The following is a 16,552-nucleotide window of genomic DNA, read 5'->3' as shown; positions in this document are numbered from 1 at the left end:
CGCGTACGGCGTACCTAACGCAAAAATGTTACGCGTACGGCGTAACGCAAAAATGTTACACTAAATTTTTGTCCAACCCCGATAAAGAAGTTTCACTTCAATAAAACACTCAGTTATCTTACAAATGATTTTTGTTTTTATTTATATCAACATACATCTCATACAATGTATTGTAACTTATACACTAATCTTACGGGATTATACAATTTAAACTTGAATACAACCATTTATTGTCTTAAACTAGTAAACACAAGTCTTATAGCAAATTATAAGAAGATCACAAAACATAAAATTAACTGTGGAAGTTTAAAAAAGTTTCAATCGATAGGTTTAGAGGTACATACACATTATTAAGGTCATAAAATAAAACTAAAAAATCACAGATGTAACTGGCTTATAGTATATGTATAATTAGCCAAGACCTATTTTGAAGTGAAATAAAAAATGCAAATAAATTGAGCAAATGTATACATGAATAATACATGCAAATAAACTGTTAAGTTTTAGCTCAATTTATTTGCAAATAGTTTATCGTTATGTATCAAGCTTTCTTCTTTGATTACTATCTTTGAATGTAAAATGATTCAAAAAAATATTTTTTTTAATTTGTTATATGGATAATTTGTAATGTGATTCAAATTCTAAAAGCAATGTCTATCCCTAGTGTGGCTTTAGCACCGTACATTTTATATTGCTATTTTAAAGCATAAAGCCTCGTCTAAACTGTTACTAATTATTAATACTATAGAATTGTTTTCATTTATATGTATTATATTATTATGTATGCATATGTACCTATTATAATAAAATTGTACTTAAATTTACACATAATTAAGGCAACTGAATACAATTCAATGTTAAACAACTTCACTGAACGTTATAGCATAGTCGTTGGTTTGGGGTTAGTTTATGTTCGTTGCATTTTTACAGAAATAGGAGCCCCGCTGCGACATAGTCTTTCAATTAAGTGTCATCATTCAATGATCGCACTAGTCATTCAATTAAATAGCAGATTCAAACAGACACGGCGACAGTTATATCACAGTTATATTAAGAGGATAGTAATGAGTAAAGCTGGTTCCTTAAGACTAACAGAATAAGAAATGCCTATTTAACTAAATTAATTAAAATAAGAGCTGATTTCACAATCCTTGGTTAAAACTTATTCGTCGAATAACGTATTAAACTACCATTTCAAAAATGTATTCTAATTGCCCGTATTTGAGCTTACAGGTGACATTTTAATACTTAAGTTTTAACCAAGGATTGAAAAATCGGCCATTAAAAAAACTAATCAATAGCCAATTGTCTGAAAGAGCCATCAATGCCAAACAGTTCGTCGTAGTTGGTCGGTTTGCCAACACGGAGTTTCTCGTTCACAACTAACGCATCTTGCGCCTTGAACCATTCACGGTATTCAATCAGTTTTTGGGTCCATTTCTCTATTTATTGAAATAAATATATAATAAATTATAGTTAAATAAGTATGTTAATAATAGAATTAATAATAGATTGGTAGTTTAAATAAGATTGGAATGGAACTTTAAACGAAAGAAATAAACATTTGAGTATCTGTTGTTTTAAACAAATTGCTAATGAAGAAAAATAAGGAACTATAATTCATATAACAAGACTTTTATAAAATAAAAGTATTATTAAGTATTACATTAGGAATGTTTTTATAAAAAAATATAAGAGTAGTACCACAGATTACTAATAATTAGTTACTACGAAGGGTAGCACTTCAACTTCAAACATATAAAAAGTAGAGTCACAATAAAAAGTGATCTTACCTTGTAAGGAGTCCATGCTTTCACATTTACCACCATATTCAACTGGCATCATCTCTTGTGGAATGTACTTGTATAAATCCTTGATATCTTTGTGAATGAAAATCTGAAATCAAGAAGAAGCATTTAAAACCACCCTTTTCAGATTATAAGCGCCTGGTGCATTGTTATGAATTTTGAGCAAGCAATGTAAACAATATTTCCAACCCCTTCTTTTATTTCATGCCAACCTGGTGCATTGTTTTGAATTTTAACCCGACTTTGCGGAGATATTTTATAGAGTAAAAAATCTATCCTGTTAATTATTTTACGACAATCTCGCACATTGTCTATCATTAATTCCAGGATTTTAAAGAGGTTAATTTTAAGGTAGGTACATATTATTAAATATTCATTGAAAAAAAACCCTTAGTGTATTCGAAAAAGTGAAGTCCCATGTCCCCAAGCGGGGTAAGGGGCAGCCGGCAGATGCATTATGCGTACATATTTTCACTGATCGATTTTTCTTTAGGGATCAGCCTTCTGTGTCCTACCTGACCGAGTCATTTATTTTTATTCGTCTCCACCGGGAATCGAACCCAGGACCACTCTGTTCTACGCTCACGCGTCAACCACTGTACCAAGGTGGCGGCCAGTGTATTCGAAACACTTCCAAAAATGTAATCTCATTGAAAAGTAATCTTAAAATTAGTTTTTAATAAATGATAATAACATTATGTTTGATTCATACAACACTATTTTTCGTACTTAAATTTTCATTGTTCTTTTCTGTTTGTAACTTTATTGATTTTTTAGAGATCTTTATTGGTACGGATTCAAAATTAAAATTGAATGAAATAATTTTCAACTGTTTATAATCACATCTTAATCGATACCTACATACGATAAATCTCTTTTCACTCATAAAAGCCTTATACATTGTTTTGTATTTCCAAGCAAAATGTAAACAATATTTCCCAATATACAAAAACACTCTTCCCAGTGATACTATCCTGGTACATTGTTTTGGGTTACGGGGTTGTTTCGTAAACAACGGGCGGGGCTTGTGCAACTATCTCATTCTGTTTTATGTACAGCTAAATATTTCATGTTGTCCTGTTGTTTGATTGGCAACATGAACGAATATTTTGCTTTTTAAATATATTTTTATTTTGCTTACAAAGAAAAACATTACTGGCTCTATATAACTCTACTTACTTATTTAGAACTTACTACTTTGCCGCTTAGCCTTATTTTTTAACTTTTATTATCTACTTAAATATATATTTAGTAGTTTGAAATTAAATGTTACACAAAATCGTTTGTTTTATTTCATTATATTATAAGGTTATTAAAGTAGCATTGCAACACTTTTGAAATATTTCATCTTACATACCCCACATAACTAAATAAATGTTACTTAAAGCAAATAAAAAATTTAATCATTAAATAAATAAACATGAAAAGCAGCGTGCATAACTCATCTATGCACAACATTGCCACATTATAATATACAAAATTGCACACAAACAAATACAAGGGAGGTTTTCCGATCTCCCGGCTGAGTATGCGCTCCTGGTACTCGATGTTTTGGTTTATACTGGACTAACTTTATCCGCTGATGGCCTCTACGCTAATAATATTTATTTTTTAATGTAAAGATAGATAGAGATAGATAAGTTAGTTACACGTAAAAATTAGAGAAAAATTTTGTAGATACCCAAATGAAATGAAAATAACACACGAGGAAAATTGAATTGATTTCTTGCAAAACATTTTTTGATAAATGAGGTAAAATGCCCAAGGGCCAAATAAAATGCCTACACTTTTCCTTTACTAACAAATTAATTTACTTACGCGTTTCCTTATTTTCTCCTTGAGGAAAGGTTTGATAAGTGTAACGAATCTCTCCACTAACGGAGATGTGTTAATTATATGAACTTCCTTCAACTTCACTGGATAGGCTTCCTGAAAAAAATTATAAAACAAATGAGTTTTGTTATTAAAATATGCGCTAATGATTTTCATTGCTCTACATTATTCGAGTAATACTTTTCAGCGGAAGTTTTTATATCAACAATCAAAAATATGTAACATAGTATCGTAAAATAGAATAAAACATAGAAAGAAGATTGATCCAAAGGCACAAAAAACATCAATTGCATAATATTATGTAGGCACACTATAGTTCAGGGATTCTCTGTACAAAACGAATGTTTAATATTTCATCATACAAGAGAACATATTTTATTTTGTGTGACAAATTGTGAAAAGAAAACGTACCTGAACACAGATCATAAACTTCTTGATAATAGATGGCGACAGCTTGGCCAACAAACTGGGGCCAAGTACTGCACCATCCAGCACATAGATGTCGCCAGCTACGCCTTCTGTTTCCTCCATGAGACGAACATCTCCGATCATAAGGGCTAGCTTCAAGCTGTCAGTCACTTGTTGGGGAGAAAGACTTGCGTCGAGACCTAGAAAGTAAAAGCTATTTATTCAAGTAAACTTTTACAAGTGTGTATGATTTTGAAGTGAAAACTTCTTTAGCGGCGTTGAGCACTTTTTCCGTAATGGGTATAAAATCTTAAACTCGCGTCAGGACACGTGACTTGATCGAAAAAGCGTAAGACGGATACCATTCCAAAATATCAAACATGCTCAACGTTAATAATCAAGTTTTCACTTCTGCCGGCACTCCCGGAGTGCAACCCGTCTTTTTTTTTTAAAGGACACACCCGACTCGGAATTGTACCGAGAAGAATCAGCAAACACAAGATAGTTAATCCTTCTAAAGATATTTTGTTTATTACGTAGCCAGTTATTATTTTATTTCATTCTTAATTTGATGCTACAATCCATCAGGCAATTTGTAGATATCCTAAATCGTATGAATAAATAATATTTAAAAACACTGCAGAAACGGTCCCATTTAACTCTTTTTTAGTGTTAGAATATTTTGTATGTTAATAAGTTGTAATTGTTCTAACGTCTAACGGCATACAGACAATCAAACAAATCATTTGCAAATTATTCATTGACATCTAAACTGAGAGAAAAGATAAAACTACACCGATCAATTTGAATAAAACCCTTTACTTTTAAAGCTACATATTTTCTTTGCATTACATTAGGGTATATTTTTCCTATCCCGGGTCAAACCGGATGAAGCCGGGACAAGCAGCTAGTATCGTAAAGAGTTTTATTATTCTATGCGTAGAGCAAACAAATTATAATCAAACAAATTTACAAAAAAAATCACTTAATTTATAATAACATTATGTCTTTCAACTCTTTTCCAGCTGCTGAGTTATAAGTATATGTTTAGTATGCAGGCTATGTTTCAATATTATGGCGATTTTATTCTAAGCTATAGACGAGTAAACATTATAAATATTTAGATCACGTATAAAACCATTTACTTTTCGTTACTCTACGCGCGTGTATTTTTCTTTGTTTAAATAATTTAATAAAAAAAACTTCCAGTTATAATTTACATTAACCTACAATATTTGCTGTGACATTAATTGATTTATTTTAATTAATTTTAATATGTATTTGCTATTCCCAAAAACATATAAAAATTAAATATAAGTACACTAGTTACCTCTGCATATAGTAACCCTTCTTCCATTTGGTGTAACTCCAGGAAGAGGTGGGCCTTGGCTGAAAGGAAATAAAATAGTTATTATAGCTTTCTTTCTATTATTTCAAGCAAGATAATAAGCTTAAAGACAATTAAAATAATTAAATGTGAACGAAAAATTAATAAGTACAGTCTTTAATAACTGGTTCCTAAGTAATAGTACTGTTACTTATCTATACTGAATACTGATATTATAAAGCTGAAGAGTTTGTTTGTTTGTTTGAACGCGCTAATCTCGGGAACTACTGGTCCGATTTGAAAAATTCTTTCGGTGTTAGATAGCCCATTTATCGAGGAAGGTTATAGGCTATATATTATCACGCTACGACCAACAGGGGAGGAGCCACGGGGCTGAAACCGCGCGGAGCAGCTAGTTAATAATATATAATAATATAGTATATAATATAAACATTTATCATTTACATTCAAGCTCAAGTATAATCACATTAAAACCAAAATTGAAATTTGCAATTAGCAAACATGCATAAAATATCACTGTAGTATTATTTTATGTATGCATTCTCAAGAATTCGCAACACTGCGGATGTGAAAAGTTCATCTGCAAATATGTTGCAATTTGTTGCAAAACCAATGCTTAGTAAGGTTGTAGTGGTGTAAGTTGGTCCTTGACTGCTCTACCAAGGCTAAAGTAAGTTACTTGGTTTTACAAAAGTATACCCTATTTCTATATATTTACGATTTATTATTTATTATATAAAACATATGGTAAAGTGGCTTGTAAGAGCTATGATATACGGAGAAATGTGATGACAATTCGATGGAGTTTTGCGTAATAGTAATCTTATTGTCATTATAGGACTGTTCAAAGAGAGAATTTCGTACTTTCTTATGTAGGGTAATATCGTGGTATATCACTATTGCTTTGTTGTAATATCCTTATGTAGGTACATACTATAAGAACAGATCAAGCTTTTTGTTAAAACTATTTCAAAAATAGAGAGGTAAGTTGTTTCTATATAACTGTATATTTTGTTATGTAACTTCCTGTATATAACTTAATACATATTATCTTATAATTATGTAAACAAAAAAAATGATATGTATGCAAAATTTGAGGTCTTACAAATTTATTTATTTACTTAGAGCTTGCACGATTTTTTAAAGTTAAATTTTTTTTCAAATTTTTCATAATAGGATTAAACTTAGACTTGGACAACTTTATGTTTATCTCAGAAATGGCTGAATCGAATGGATGGATTTTGCAAAGCTAACTCTACCTATATGAATCAATTAAAACAAAATCACTGGTATTAAAAAAAATATAATTTTTGTGCGTAAATCGTATGAAGGATACAAAACTAACGATTGTTATATTTATTTGATAGTTAATATTATTTCCCAATATTACAGCATTGGATAATATAGGTAATGATGAATCGTAGAAAAAACATCAATGAAAACAAACAAGCTTATAAAAAACGTAATGTACATAATATTATGAGACCAAAATAAATAGGTATAAAATTACTTCCCATACATTACATAATATATTAACTTGTTGCATGTACGTCGTTATTTCATAATGGATGATTTATTATTGAATAGGTATTGTATGTGTTATTGGAATAAACATCCTTATGCGTACTTACTAGTTACTGTATGTACAGAACAGAGGTGAGATCATAATATTTGTATTTCTCTACACATTTTTATGTCACGTAATACAGAAGTCGGATTTGAATAGATTTTTTTTTATTTATTTCATTGATTTCTCGGGATTCAAATCATCTTTGAATCAAATATCCAAATCTGAGAATCGGCCAACATCTATTTTTCATATCCCTAAGGGATAAGAGTAATGCAGAACAACGTTTGCAGGGACAGCTACTAAGAAAAAAAAGGCGGGTTGCACTCCGGGAGTGCCGGCAGAAGTGAAAACTTGATTATTAACGTTGAGCATGTTTGATATTTTGGAATGGTATCCGTCTTACGCTTTTTCGATCAGGTCACGTGTCCTGACGCGAGTTTAAGATTTTATACCCATTACAGAAAAAGTGCTCAACGCCGCTAAAGAAGTTTTCACTTCAATAATATTAGGATATTTATATAGTAAGGATACTCACAGCTTACACTTCAGCACATCTCTTAGCTGCGGGCTAGACGCATCTCTATTAGTAAAGAACTCAGGGCACGCGGCGCGCATTGTAAAGTACATGTCAAGTTTGCGCTTGCATTTCTCGAGAGAGAAGCTACTGCCTCGCAGGAAGGTCATTAGGGGGTTGTCCTCTGGAATAGATGGTTAGTTATATTTTTGTTAAATATGGAAAAATATTAAAATTAAACTGGGATAAAAAATTAAGTTCATTTTCCGCACACGTCTTCGCTCTTATAAGGAAATACGCATGGGAATGTGACGTTTTACCACGGTAAAATGTAGCCAAGTCTGAGCACGTAAAAATCATATTAATTAATCTTTTCATTTCTATGTTAAAAAATGACAAAAAAAAAACACATCTTTTGATATTATAATATGAGTAAGTATAATAATATAATAAGATGTTTGTTGCTGGTAATATAACGAAAGAATTTTTTTAACGTCGTAACGGAGAGCTTTTATGATAGGATTTTTGCATCTGCAGATTATATGGAAGCTAGAGTTATTTAGGCTGCCTTTTTTTATCGTGGAAAAATATCCCAATGTTCCCGTCAAACCATCAATTTCTTCAAACTTATATCCTCTAAAATACAATATCGCTGGTGAATAACCTCTATCATATTGATACGTCATTGTATAAAGCTATTTATTTTTAATTACTCTGCAGTCATTAATTGTAGTTTCCAATAATCGTCATATTCAAATCGATTAGGTTTAATGATTCACTATTTCAACAACACTTAGTTAATAGCGTCATTGTATAAACCAAAATATAGTAAATAGCATATTATTTTTATAGAAACTGCACAACTTTGTAGTTTATCAATTGTTATTGATATGCATTTATGAGACACTAGGTACCTATATGCCGCGATTTTATGCGTTAATTATACATTTAGAAATTAAGGGCTTTTTAACGGATTTTAAACGCGATTTATTGTCTCTCCGTGACCATACTCGCTGTAATTTGTAGTGTTCCAAACGGGTCAAATTAGGTAATGAATAAATCGCATTTAAAATTAGTTAAAAATACTAATTTCTAAACGATTATGACGTACCCCATTGATCAGGCAGGTGCGGTTGCTTCCGGAGCCACTCCTTGATGATGGCCAGGTCTCTATCTCTTGTGTTGACGTCTTCTTTCAACTCAACTCTTATTTTTTTCCATACTTCCCCACTTGGCTGGATCATTAGTTCCGATTTGAGCTTCATTTTTACTGTAATATAATAACTATTTTTTATAAATAAAGTAAATAAATTCACCGATATATCAGTAAACTTGATATATGTAAGTACACACTGCTAATCTTTTACTTTATGGTAATCGTAACTGAAAAACTTATCAGGATCACCGACCACCTAATAGTACCTAATCTTTAGTTGTATTAACATGTGTACAAAATCGTTTGTAATACTAAAGCTAATATCCCGATATAAAGCATTTATGACACAAAATGAGCCATAGAGGCATTGCCACCACCATTACCTCTGCGGTTGGCTATTTGCAAACATGTAATCATAGATTAAAACTATTGTTGCACATACATAAATAAATAATTAATACGTGTACACTTAGATCATAAAGGAATACTGTTAATAGCAGATTTAGCCTGAATTATGGCACAATATCAATAAACTAGTGTGCAATATATTGGTCAAGGCCTTGACATTAAAACTTGGGTGTCTACTGTCTATTCAAAATCAAGTTTTAATTTTGAAATAGAGATTTAGTTAGGTGCTTAAATTTCTTTAGTATTTGTCGTAATGTCTATGAATAAATGGAGTGTTTAATTAGATCTAGATATTAAAACCGAATAAATTATTGGCCAATATTGAATACAGCAAATTCGAACCCAACTTTGAACTGATTGTTAGGTATAATAGACTCCCGATAAAATTGTGTTATTGTTGTTTTTACTGAAACTGCTTGGTTAAATAAATAAAAAAATGTTTTACTTTTAGAAAGCTCAATGTTTAGTAACATAGGCTTTATATTTTTTATTTCGGTTCTAGTGAAGCGGAACAAGTGGTTATATTTCGCAAATACATTAATATTTAATACTATACAAATATAGAGCGTTTTCTTATAACCTATACGTATTGTTGATGTACTTTATAGGTACATCTATCGTCCACAGATTTTCATCCCGAGTGCAGTTTAAAATACCCGTTTATGTTAGGTGCAAGGGGGTGAATGCACCCAACTGTAATGCATTTTAACCGTTATACTACTTCATCAACTAGGCCTTAAAGTTCACGATCAGAACTCTTACTTAGCCATAAATTTGTTAATAATTTGTTGTTTTTGTGTGTGAAACATGAATGAAACTCAAGTTCGAGAGACGATATCTACCTATTATCAAGCTTTTTAAATATTTTTACTAAAGAACAATAAAAAGTACAATAAATTTATTTTTCAAATATGTATTCCAGTTTAATATTACGATCTCTTGCAGAAACAATTATTTATATCATTAGAAAAATAAATAAATTAGAACGTAAGTGACGAAGTGCTTAGAAAATAATTTTATGTGAGCGACAAAGTGCTCGCAAATGTAATATTTATACCGGATATTGTAAAATTTTATACAATGCCTACCATGAGTATCAAAGTAACCAAGGCTGGCATTTCACAAACATCAATATTAGCCAATATTTCCATGCGATTGACGTAAAAAGTGTCAATAACTATACAAACAATACTACGCAGAATGTTTATAGTTCACACCGTATTACCTTCAAAATGTAAACAGTAATTCGCAGTTCGATCATCATTTTTAAGTATTAAATAGCTTCCTATACCTACTTGTTGCCATGGAGGTTAAAAGGATGTCAGCAGTAGAGCAGTATTAATTCTAGCGTGGGAAAGTGATGGCACTATACGCCTTTATAGGCCTTTCATTTTTCTACACTGGACTGCCATGGTAATCATAGACTATATACTTAATACAGAGAATGGTAATCCACCAGAGAGTAGTCTCTATAGTATATACCAATCTTTATCTAGGTACTTGATCTGTGCCAAAGATTTCTATAGATTCCGATTTTACTTATTTAAATAAGTCTTATCGATTTAGAGGCTTGGGATACTAATTTAAGTTAAAAATAGGATCGTCAAACTTTACTTGACCTTCACATTTAATAGGTTAATAAATAATAATATGTCAGTTTAATTTTCTAGTTTCGCGAAGAGACCGAGAGGCGGCAGGCGGCGGGAACTTGTTTTTATTGTTATAAGTTTGGTTGATAATTTTAGATGTATGTTCCATCACCTATATAATTATAATATTTTTTCGCATAAGTTTGATAATAGTAAGACTTTCTTGCAATTAATAAGCCAATAATTATTTTAGACAGATATTTTTAATTGTGGCTGCAAATGTCTATTTCATTCTCGTGGAAATTAGGATATTACTTACAGTGAAACGTTTAAGGACACGGCCCATGGGATAAATGCAACAACTGCCTATAACGATGTTCGATAAGATAAATTACAACTGTTAAACGATTAATAATGAATATGTTAAAGAATTGAATTAATTATGGACGTGCTTCGATCTTATCATACGCAGTATATAGAAGTGTTTTAATTGTTTTCTAAGTGATAATCAATCTCTATTGAAGAATCCGATACAGCTGTGATAAGTGCTTTAAAACTCCCAAAAACTACAAAACCGCAGGCTATGGCTAGTTAGCCATGCCCTGCCCCTGCGGTTTTACCCACACTGCTCCGCTCCTGTTGATCTTAACGTGATGATAATATAGCCTTATAGCCTTCCTCGATAAATGGCCTTTCTAACACTGAAATATTTTTTCAAATCGGATCAGTAGTTCCTGAGATTAGCGCGTTCAAACAAACAAACTCTTCAGCTTCAGTATATTTTGGAACCCGAATTTACATTGTGTACGACTTGTTTTTTTAAACTTGCGGTCAGCGAAAATTCAGCTATTCGCGCCTTAGGTGAGGGGTGAGGGTCCGCGTTTTAGTATGGAATCAACGTGCTCGAAACTAAAAATCGTAAGCGCCATTCACATTTTTGTCAAAAAGTGAATGAAAATATTTAGTATTTTCTAAATCTAAAACAGTCACGAAATCGAAAAGGTAAATACCTATATGTATTCGTGATTTTATACGAATTATTATCGTAAAATACGGTTGTAATGAGCATTTACATATATGATATTTTAGAGGAAACTTCAGGATTTTTTTTTATCGAGCAATCCAATTTTTCCAATCGTGTTTTGGAAACAGTCATCCCATCACACATACGTTCTGTAATACCTACATATTAGAAATTTCAGTGCGAAAAAACTTCAATATTTTCATTTATATATAGCTCATAGATCCTCCATTTTGCCATGCCATGATCCATTTTGCCCTTTTCACCTACTAAGGGCCCTTAATTTCTTACGCGAATTTTAAACTTTGTTTTTAATTTTGTTGGTAGGTCGAAAAGTAAACAATTCGAAGCCTGATGGTAATAGCTTTAGTAACTGCTCAAATAATACATCATTTAATATCTTTGTTTAATTAAGCACTTGTAGATATTGAAGATAAGTTAGTATTTACAGTATGATGCGCTTAAATGTTCAATTGCGTTGACCATAGTGCAAGACCAGTTTATAAACCATATACCTACCTAACATAATATTTATAAATACACAATCGTTTAAAAAATATAAGATTTTTGTGATAAAATTTTTAAAATGGGTAGGGCACGACACGACTCACGACACTAATAAAAATGGTTATTCAAAATTAACTCATGTTTTGATGTAAAATCTAAATAAGTATTATATATAAATTTATAGATAGAATAAGTAAGTATAAGCAAACCTAGAAATTAATTTCTATAAAAATATATGTGAATACATACTGGAATTTTAAAATTTAAATATTAAGACATTATTTAATTGTAACAATTTAATATAAACAACGACAATTAAAAACTAAAATAAAATAGAAAATTAGAAAATACTCACGTCAGTTACGCTCCAAAACAAAACCACAGATAAAATTGAAAATTTAAAAATGGAACGCCGTTTTTTTTTCGTCTTGTGGCACGGGCTTCGAACAACAACACGCAGCTGTTACTGACCTCGGCCCACCTCTCTCTGAGGCTTATTGAGAAATTGCAGCGAACTAAAGGTGATCTTATGTACTGTTCACATGTACTATCCCACGATAGTAATAAAAAAAAATATTTCGAATACGCGAAAATGTTAAAACATTGTAATGAGATCTAGGTAATACATTTCATGATCAAGATATTTCATTGTTATTGTTACATTTTTCGTTATTAGATTTGAATATTAATTAACGATATTTGACTAAAAATCATGTCTTTATAGAAATACTTGTAAAATATAATCAACTGTCCAATCTAAAATTTGTAATTGACAGTAAATAAGTTTTTTATATCTAACGAATAACGTTTTGTTTTTATTTTCAATCGAATGCTGGTTTGAAATAAAAACAAAATTTAAATTTGTACTGTCGTCAGTTGTTAACTGTCATGCCAGTTATTTAGTTTGAATGGAAATGTTCATAAGAAATTTTGTGTATTTGGGAATAACACAAGGTGTATAAACTTCGCAAGTATACAAGGATATACTTTCCTATTTTATTAGATTTTAAAGTATTTTTTTATAAATTTAAAAAGAACGCGGTCCCTCGTAGTACCTAATTGTAATTAATATTTATCACAAAAATTTAAATCTTATTGCAAATAGTTTTTTTAACTAATTAAAATTACTTATTTATACAATTATTTCATTTTATTATATATGTTTATAGTATCTAAATGTGTCTATTGTTATAACTCGAAAAAAAAACATAAATTTATTTATCTGTGACTTTTGACAACTGGCGGGAAAACAAAAGACAGTGAAAATAACAGAAAATTGCTTCGTTCCGATTCAAATATCAATGAAAAAACAAGAAAATCAATGTTTTGTTTTTATAACAATTAAATTTGTGTTGGTCAATTTTTTAGATTGTGTTTTTTTGGTGTTGAAGATAGCTAAGTAATAAAATTTCCACAACGGATCATTGGCAAATTGTGGCAAAATTGTACGGTCTACTCCGATTTTTCAAACAAAAATTGAATTTAATTGAAATAACAAAAACTACATTAACAAAGGTATGTACTACTTATATTTTTATATTTTCATGGGACGTTTTTACATGCAACACACTATTCAATGGGCCACAAAATTAACAATAATAAATATGAATTAAAATTATTCGTCATAATTACGGGGGGCCATTAAGGCCCTTACGAAACATTTTGCCAACGCGACCGTGGTGTTAGGTGTTGTGTGTAATCTGTAGTTCTTGAGGGTCAAAGTAAAAGGTTGTAAACCACATCATGCGATGGAAATATTTGTTTTATTCGAGAGTCATGGAATATTATCCATTTGGTATATAAATGTGTAAAGGTTCTCCTTTCTCGTATTGGATGGAAAGATTCCAAGATTTTTTCATAGAAAAAATTTTTTCAAAGATTCAAATCATAGATTATGGACATTGACAATATTATTTTTATTTAGAGTTGGTTAAGAACAAGATCTTCCATATTTTACAAAAGATTAGAAAGTTGACGGGTTCATTCAAAACCGCGTCATCCCTTAAAGCCAGCAAGGTCTTTTATTATATTTTCACCCACACAAATCTGTTTAGTAAAGGTTTTTACATATGAAATATGTACCTGCAAATATCTTCTCTTAGTGTACAGGATTTACATCCTAACGATGTCTCCAAAGCGTGAACACATTTAGACGATTATAGTAGAGTTTTTAGAGCGTTACAATAACGCATTTAAATTAATTATGCATAAAATAACTTGATGAAAACTTAAATACATAGCTTGATAAATATGAATCATTAGCCGCTCATCTAGGCACGACTTCTTTAAAAAAATAAACAAAATAAAAATATATAAGCTTCGTCGCAGTAATAATAAACAATGAATCAAAAATACAGGATATCCTATTGTGGGTGCGTGGTAAAGTTCGATTATTGGTTATACAGCCGCTGTTTTTGTATTATGTTTTTTTTTATAAAAACGGGTTATAGGTATTCTTTATTGGCATAGTCGTTTATGCATACTATGAAATAAAAAAACGCGGGAATTCCACATCGAAATAAATTGCTTTGTTCCATTTTAGGGTTCCGTAATGAAAGGCTAAAACGGAACAATATTACTGAGACACCTCGGGACTCTCTGTTTGAGTGTCTGTCCGTCCGTCCGATACCAGGCTGTTTTCATGAATCTTGATAATAAGGCATTACAAAATTTCAGAGATGATGCATTTCTGTTGAGTGTTGCCGTTATTCTATGACAAAAAATACTAGTACCTAAGTTATAAAAATGTCATTTTCTTAGATATTGATATAAGCGATATCTATTTTCGAATAATGATATCTTTATATTTAAGTTACATATTATAAAAATACAATGCAACTATCGCAAAAATAAAACAAGACGTACTCTAAGTAATTTAAAGTTATGGGTTAAAAAAAAAGGTTATATTATGTGCATGGAACCCTTAGTGTCACTAGTCCGACTCGCACTTAACCGAGTTTTTAGGTTTGTAAATATTTATAAGAATTAAGAGGTGAAGTTTTAATCTATAAAAGTATTTAGATGCATCATGCAGCTCTATCTGAGTTAAAAGTGATTCCAAAGGTTAGAGACTATGCATGTATCGGATTACAATTAATTTATTTGTGCTATTTGTTTAATAATGAGCAGTAGAGATGAATTATTAAAGTTTTGATTAGCACAAAGGCACGTATAAAGTCGCGGTATCTAGTTTAATTAAATAAATCTATAATCTCATTTGGATAAGGTTGTGAAGTGAGAATATAGTTGAAATTTATTATCTGTGACTCTTAATAAAACGAAAATAAATTATAACAGTATAATTTAGAAACTGTCTAATCATTGATTATGATTATAAATAATCAAATGAGTTATCAAGGCTAACGTGGCATATAAACGGAAACGGTAAACAATAAACAAAACCTTAATTGTTTTTATGTTGTGTAATTCAAATTGATTGTTATGATTTGGTGTGCAGTTATCGCTTCCCGCTCTTTCACTGTCATTGATGTTATTTTAAATAAAAAATCTTTTATTGCTTCTCATATAAAGTCAGTACATTAAAAATTCTTATACAATACATAACAGTTGGATAAACGTTTTTACAAAGGAAGAAAAAGGCAGCGTCTCTCTCTCAGCGTCAGCTATTACTATCCAAAACAGCGCTATTTTTCAGATGCCCCTTTTTTTATAGTGGGGAAATCTTCCAAAGATACCCACGGCCCCCGGGGAAGGAGCCGTGGGTTATGTCGGATTCTTAATGCGTATTAATAATTAAAGGTAATTTCCAGTGAGCCTAGTGAGTTCCAACCTATTAAGCTTTGTCAGTTTTCCAACTGGAATTAATAGATACTGCTATAAGACGTGTTTAATCCCCCGTTGCTCCATTGTTATTACCAAAGTGTACCTACTCTTTTTGGTCAGAGAATTCTGGTTCTAGTCATGTTCTTTATGTTCTAGGTGCCCACCTATATAGCAAAGGTATTGGGAAGAAAGTGGATGCGGGTGGCGAAGAACAGAAAAGAATGGCGTGCCCATGAAGAGGCCTATACCCAACTTTGGGTTAAACCGGGCTGAGAAAGAAGAAGAAGAAGAATGTTCTTTGTGTAAATGCTTAGGAGGTAGTAAAACTAAATCATATTATTTGAACTCGTTGTTGTCTGTGGGAATCGAGACTAACAGCCCATGTTCTTTTTCTAGTCTAGCCTATCTCTGTACAAAATTTTAACAAAGACAATTCTATAAAATTGTTGGATCCTTTTCGTTCATATTAGCAAAAACGAAGATTTGAGATTCACAATGAACTGACTACTAATAATCTCGGGTATAAATATTACCTACTCTTTTATTAAATACTAGCAATGCCCTGCGGTTTCACCCGCATAGATAGCGATATCGTTACAGTGAAAAG

The 16,552-nt window shown here is 31.1% G+C and overlaps 1 protein-coding gene across 1 annotated transcript; it reads right to left on the bottom strand.

Annotated features, from left to right (window-relative positions):
• Positions 1 to 931: 931 nt before the first annotated feature.
• On the bottom strand, positions 932 to 12,659 carry LOC149898990 (alpha-tocopherol transfer protein-like). The gene is made up of 8 exons (XM_090114202.1): positions 12,518 to 12,659; positions 8,593 to 8,751; positions 7,503 to 7,665; positions 5,380 to 5,438; positions 4,053 to 4,249; positions 3,627 to 3,737; positions 1,794 to 1,896; positions 932 to 1,442 (listed from the first exon to the last, which is right to left on the bottom strand). Exons 2-8 carry the CDS (start codon positions 8,744 to 8,746, stop codon positions 1,291 to 1,293), a joined length of 939 nt encoding a protein of 312 aa, XP_089970328.1. The 5' UTR covers positions 8,747 to 8,751; positions 12,518 to 12,659; the 3' UTR covers positions 932 to 1,290.
• Positions 12,660 to 16,552: the final 3,893 nt, after the last annotated feature.

Source organism: Colias eurytheme, chromosome 21 (genome assembly GCF_061535395.1).
Source record: "Colias eurytheme isolate Ceu_HAF_F1 chromosome 21, ilColEury1 Martin Lab GWU primary, whole genome shotgun sequence".
Classification (NCBI taxonomy): domain Eukaryota; kingdom Metazoa; phylum Arthropoda; class Insecta; order Lepidoptera; family Pieridae; genus Colias; species Colias eurytheme.
Note: the sequence above shows the minus strand (reverse complement) of the source record. Positions and strands in the feature narration are given on the sequence as shown.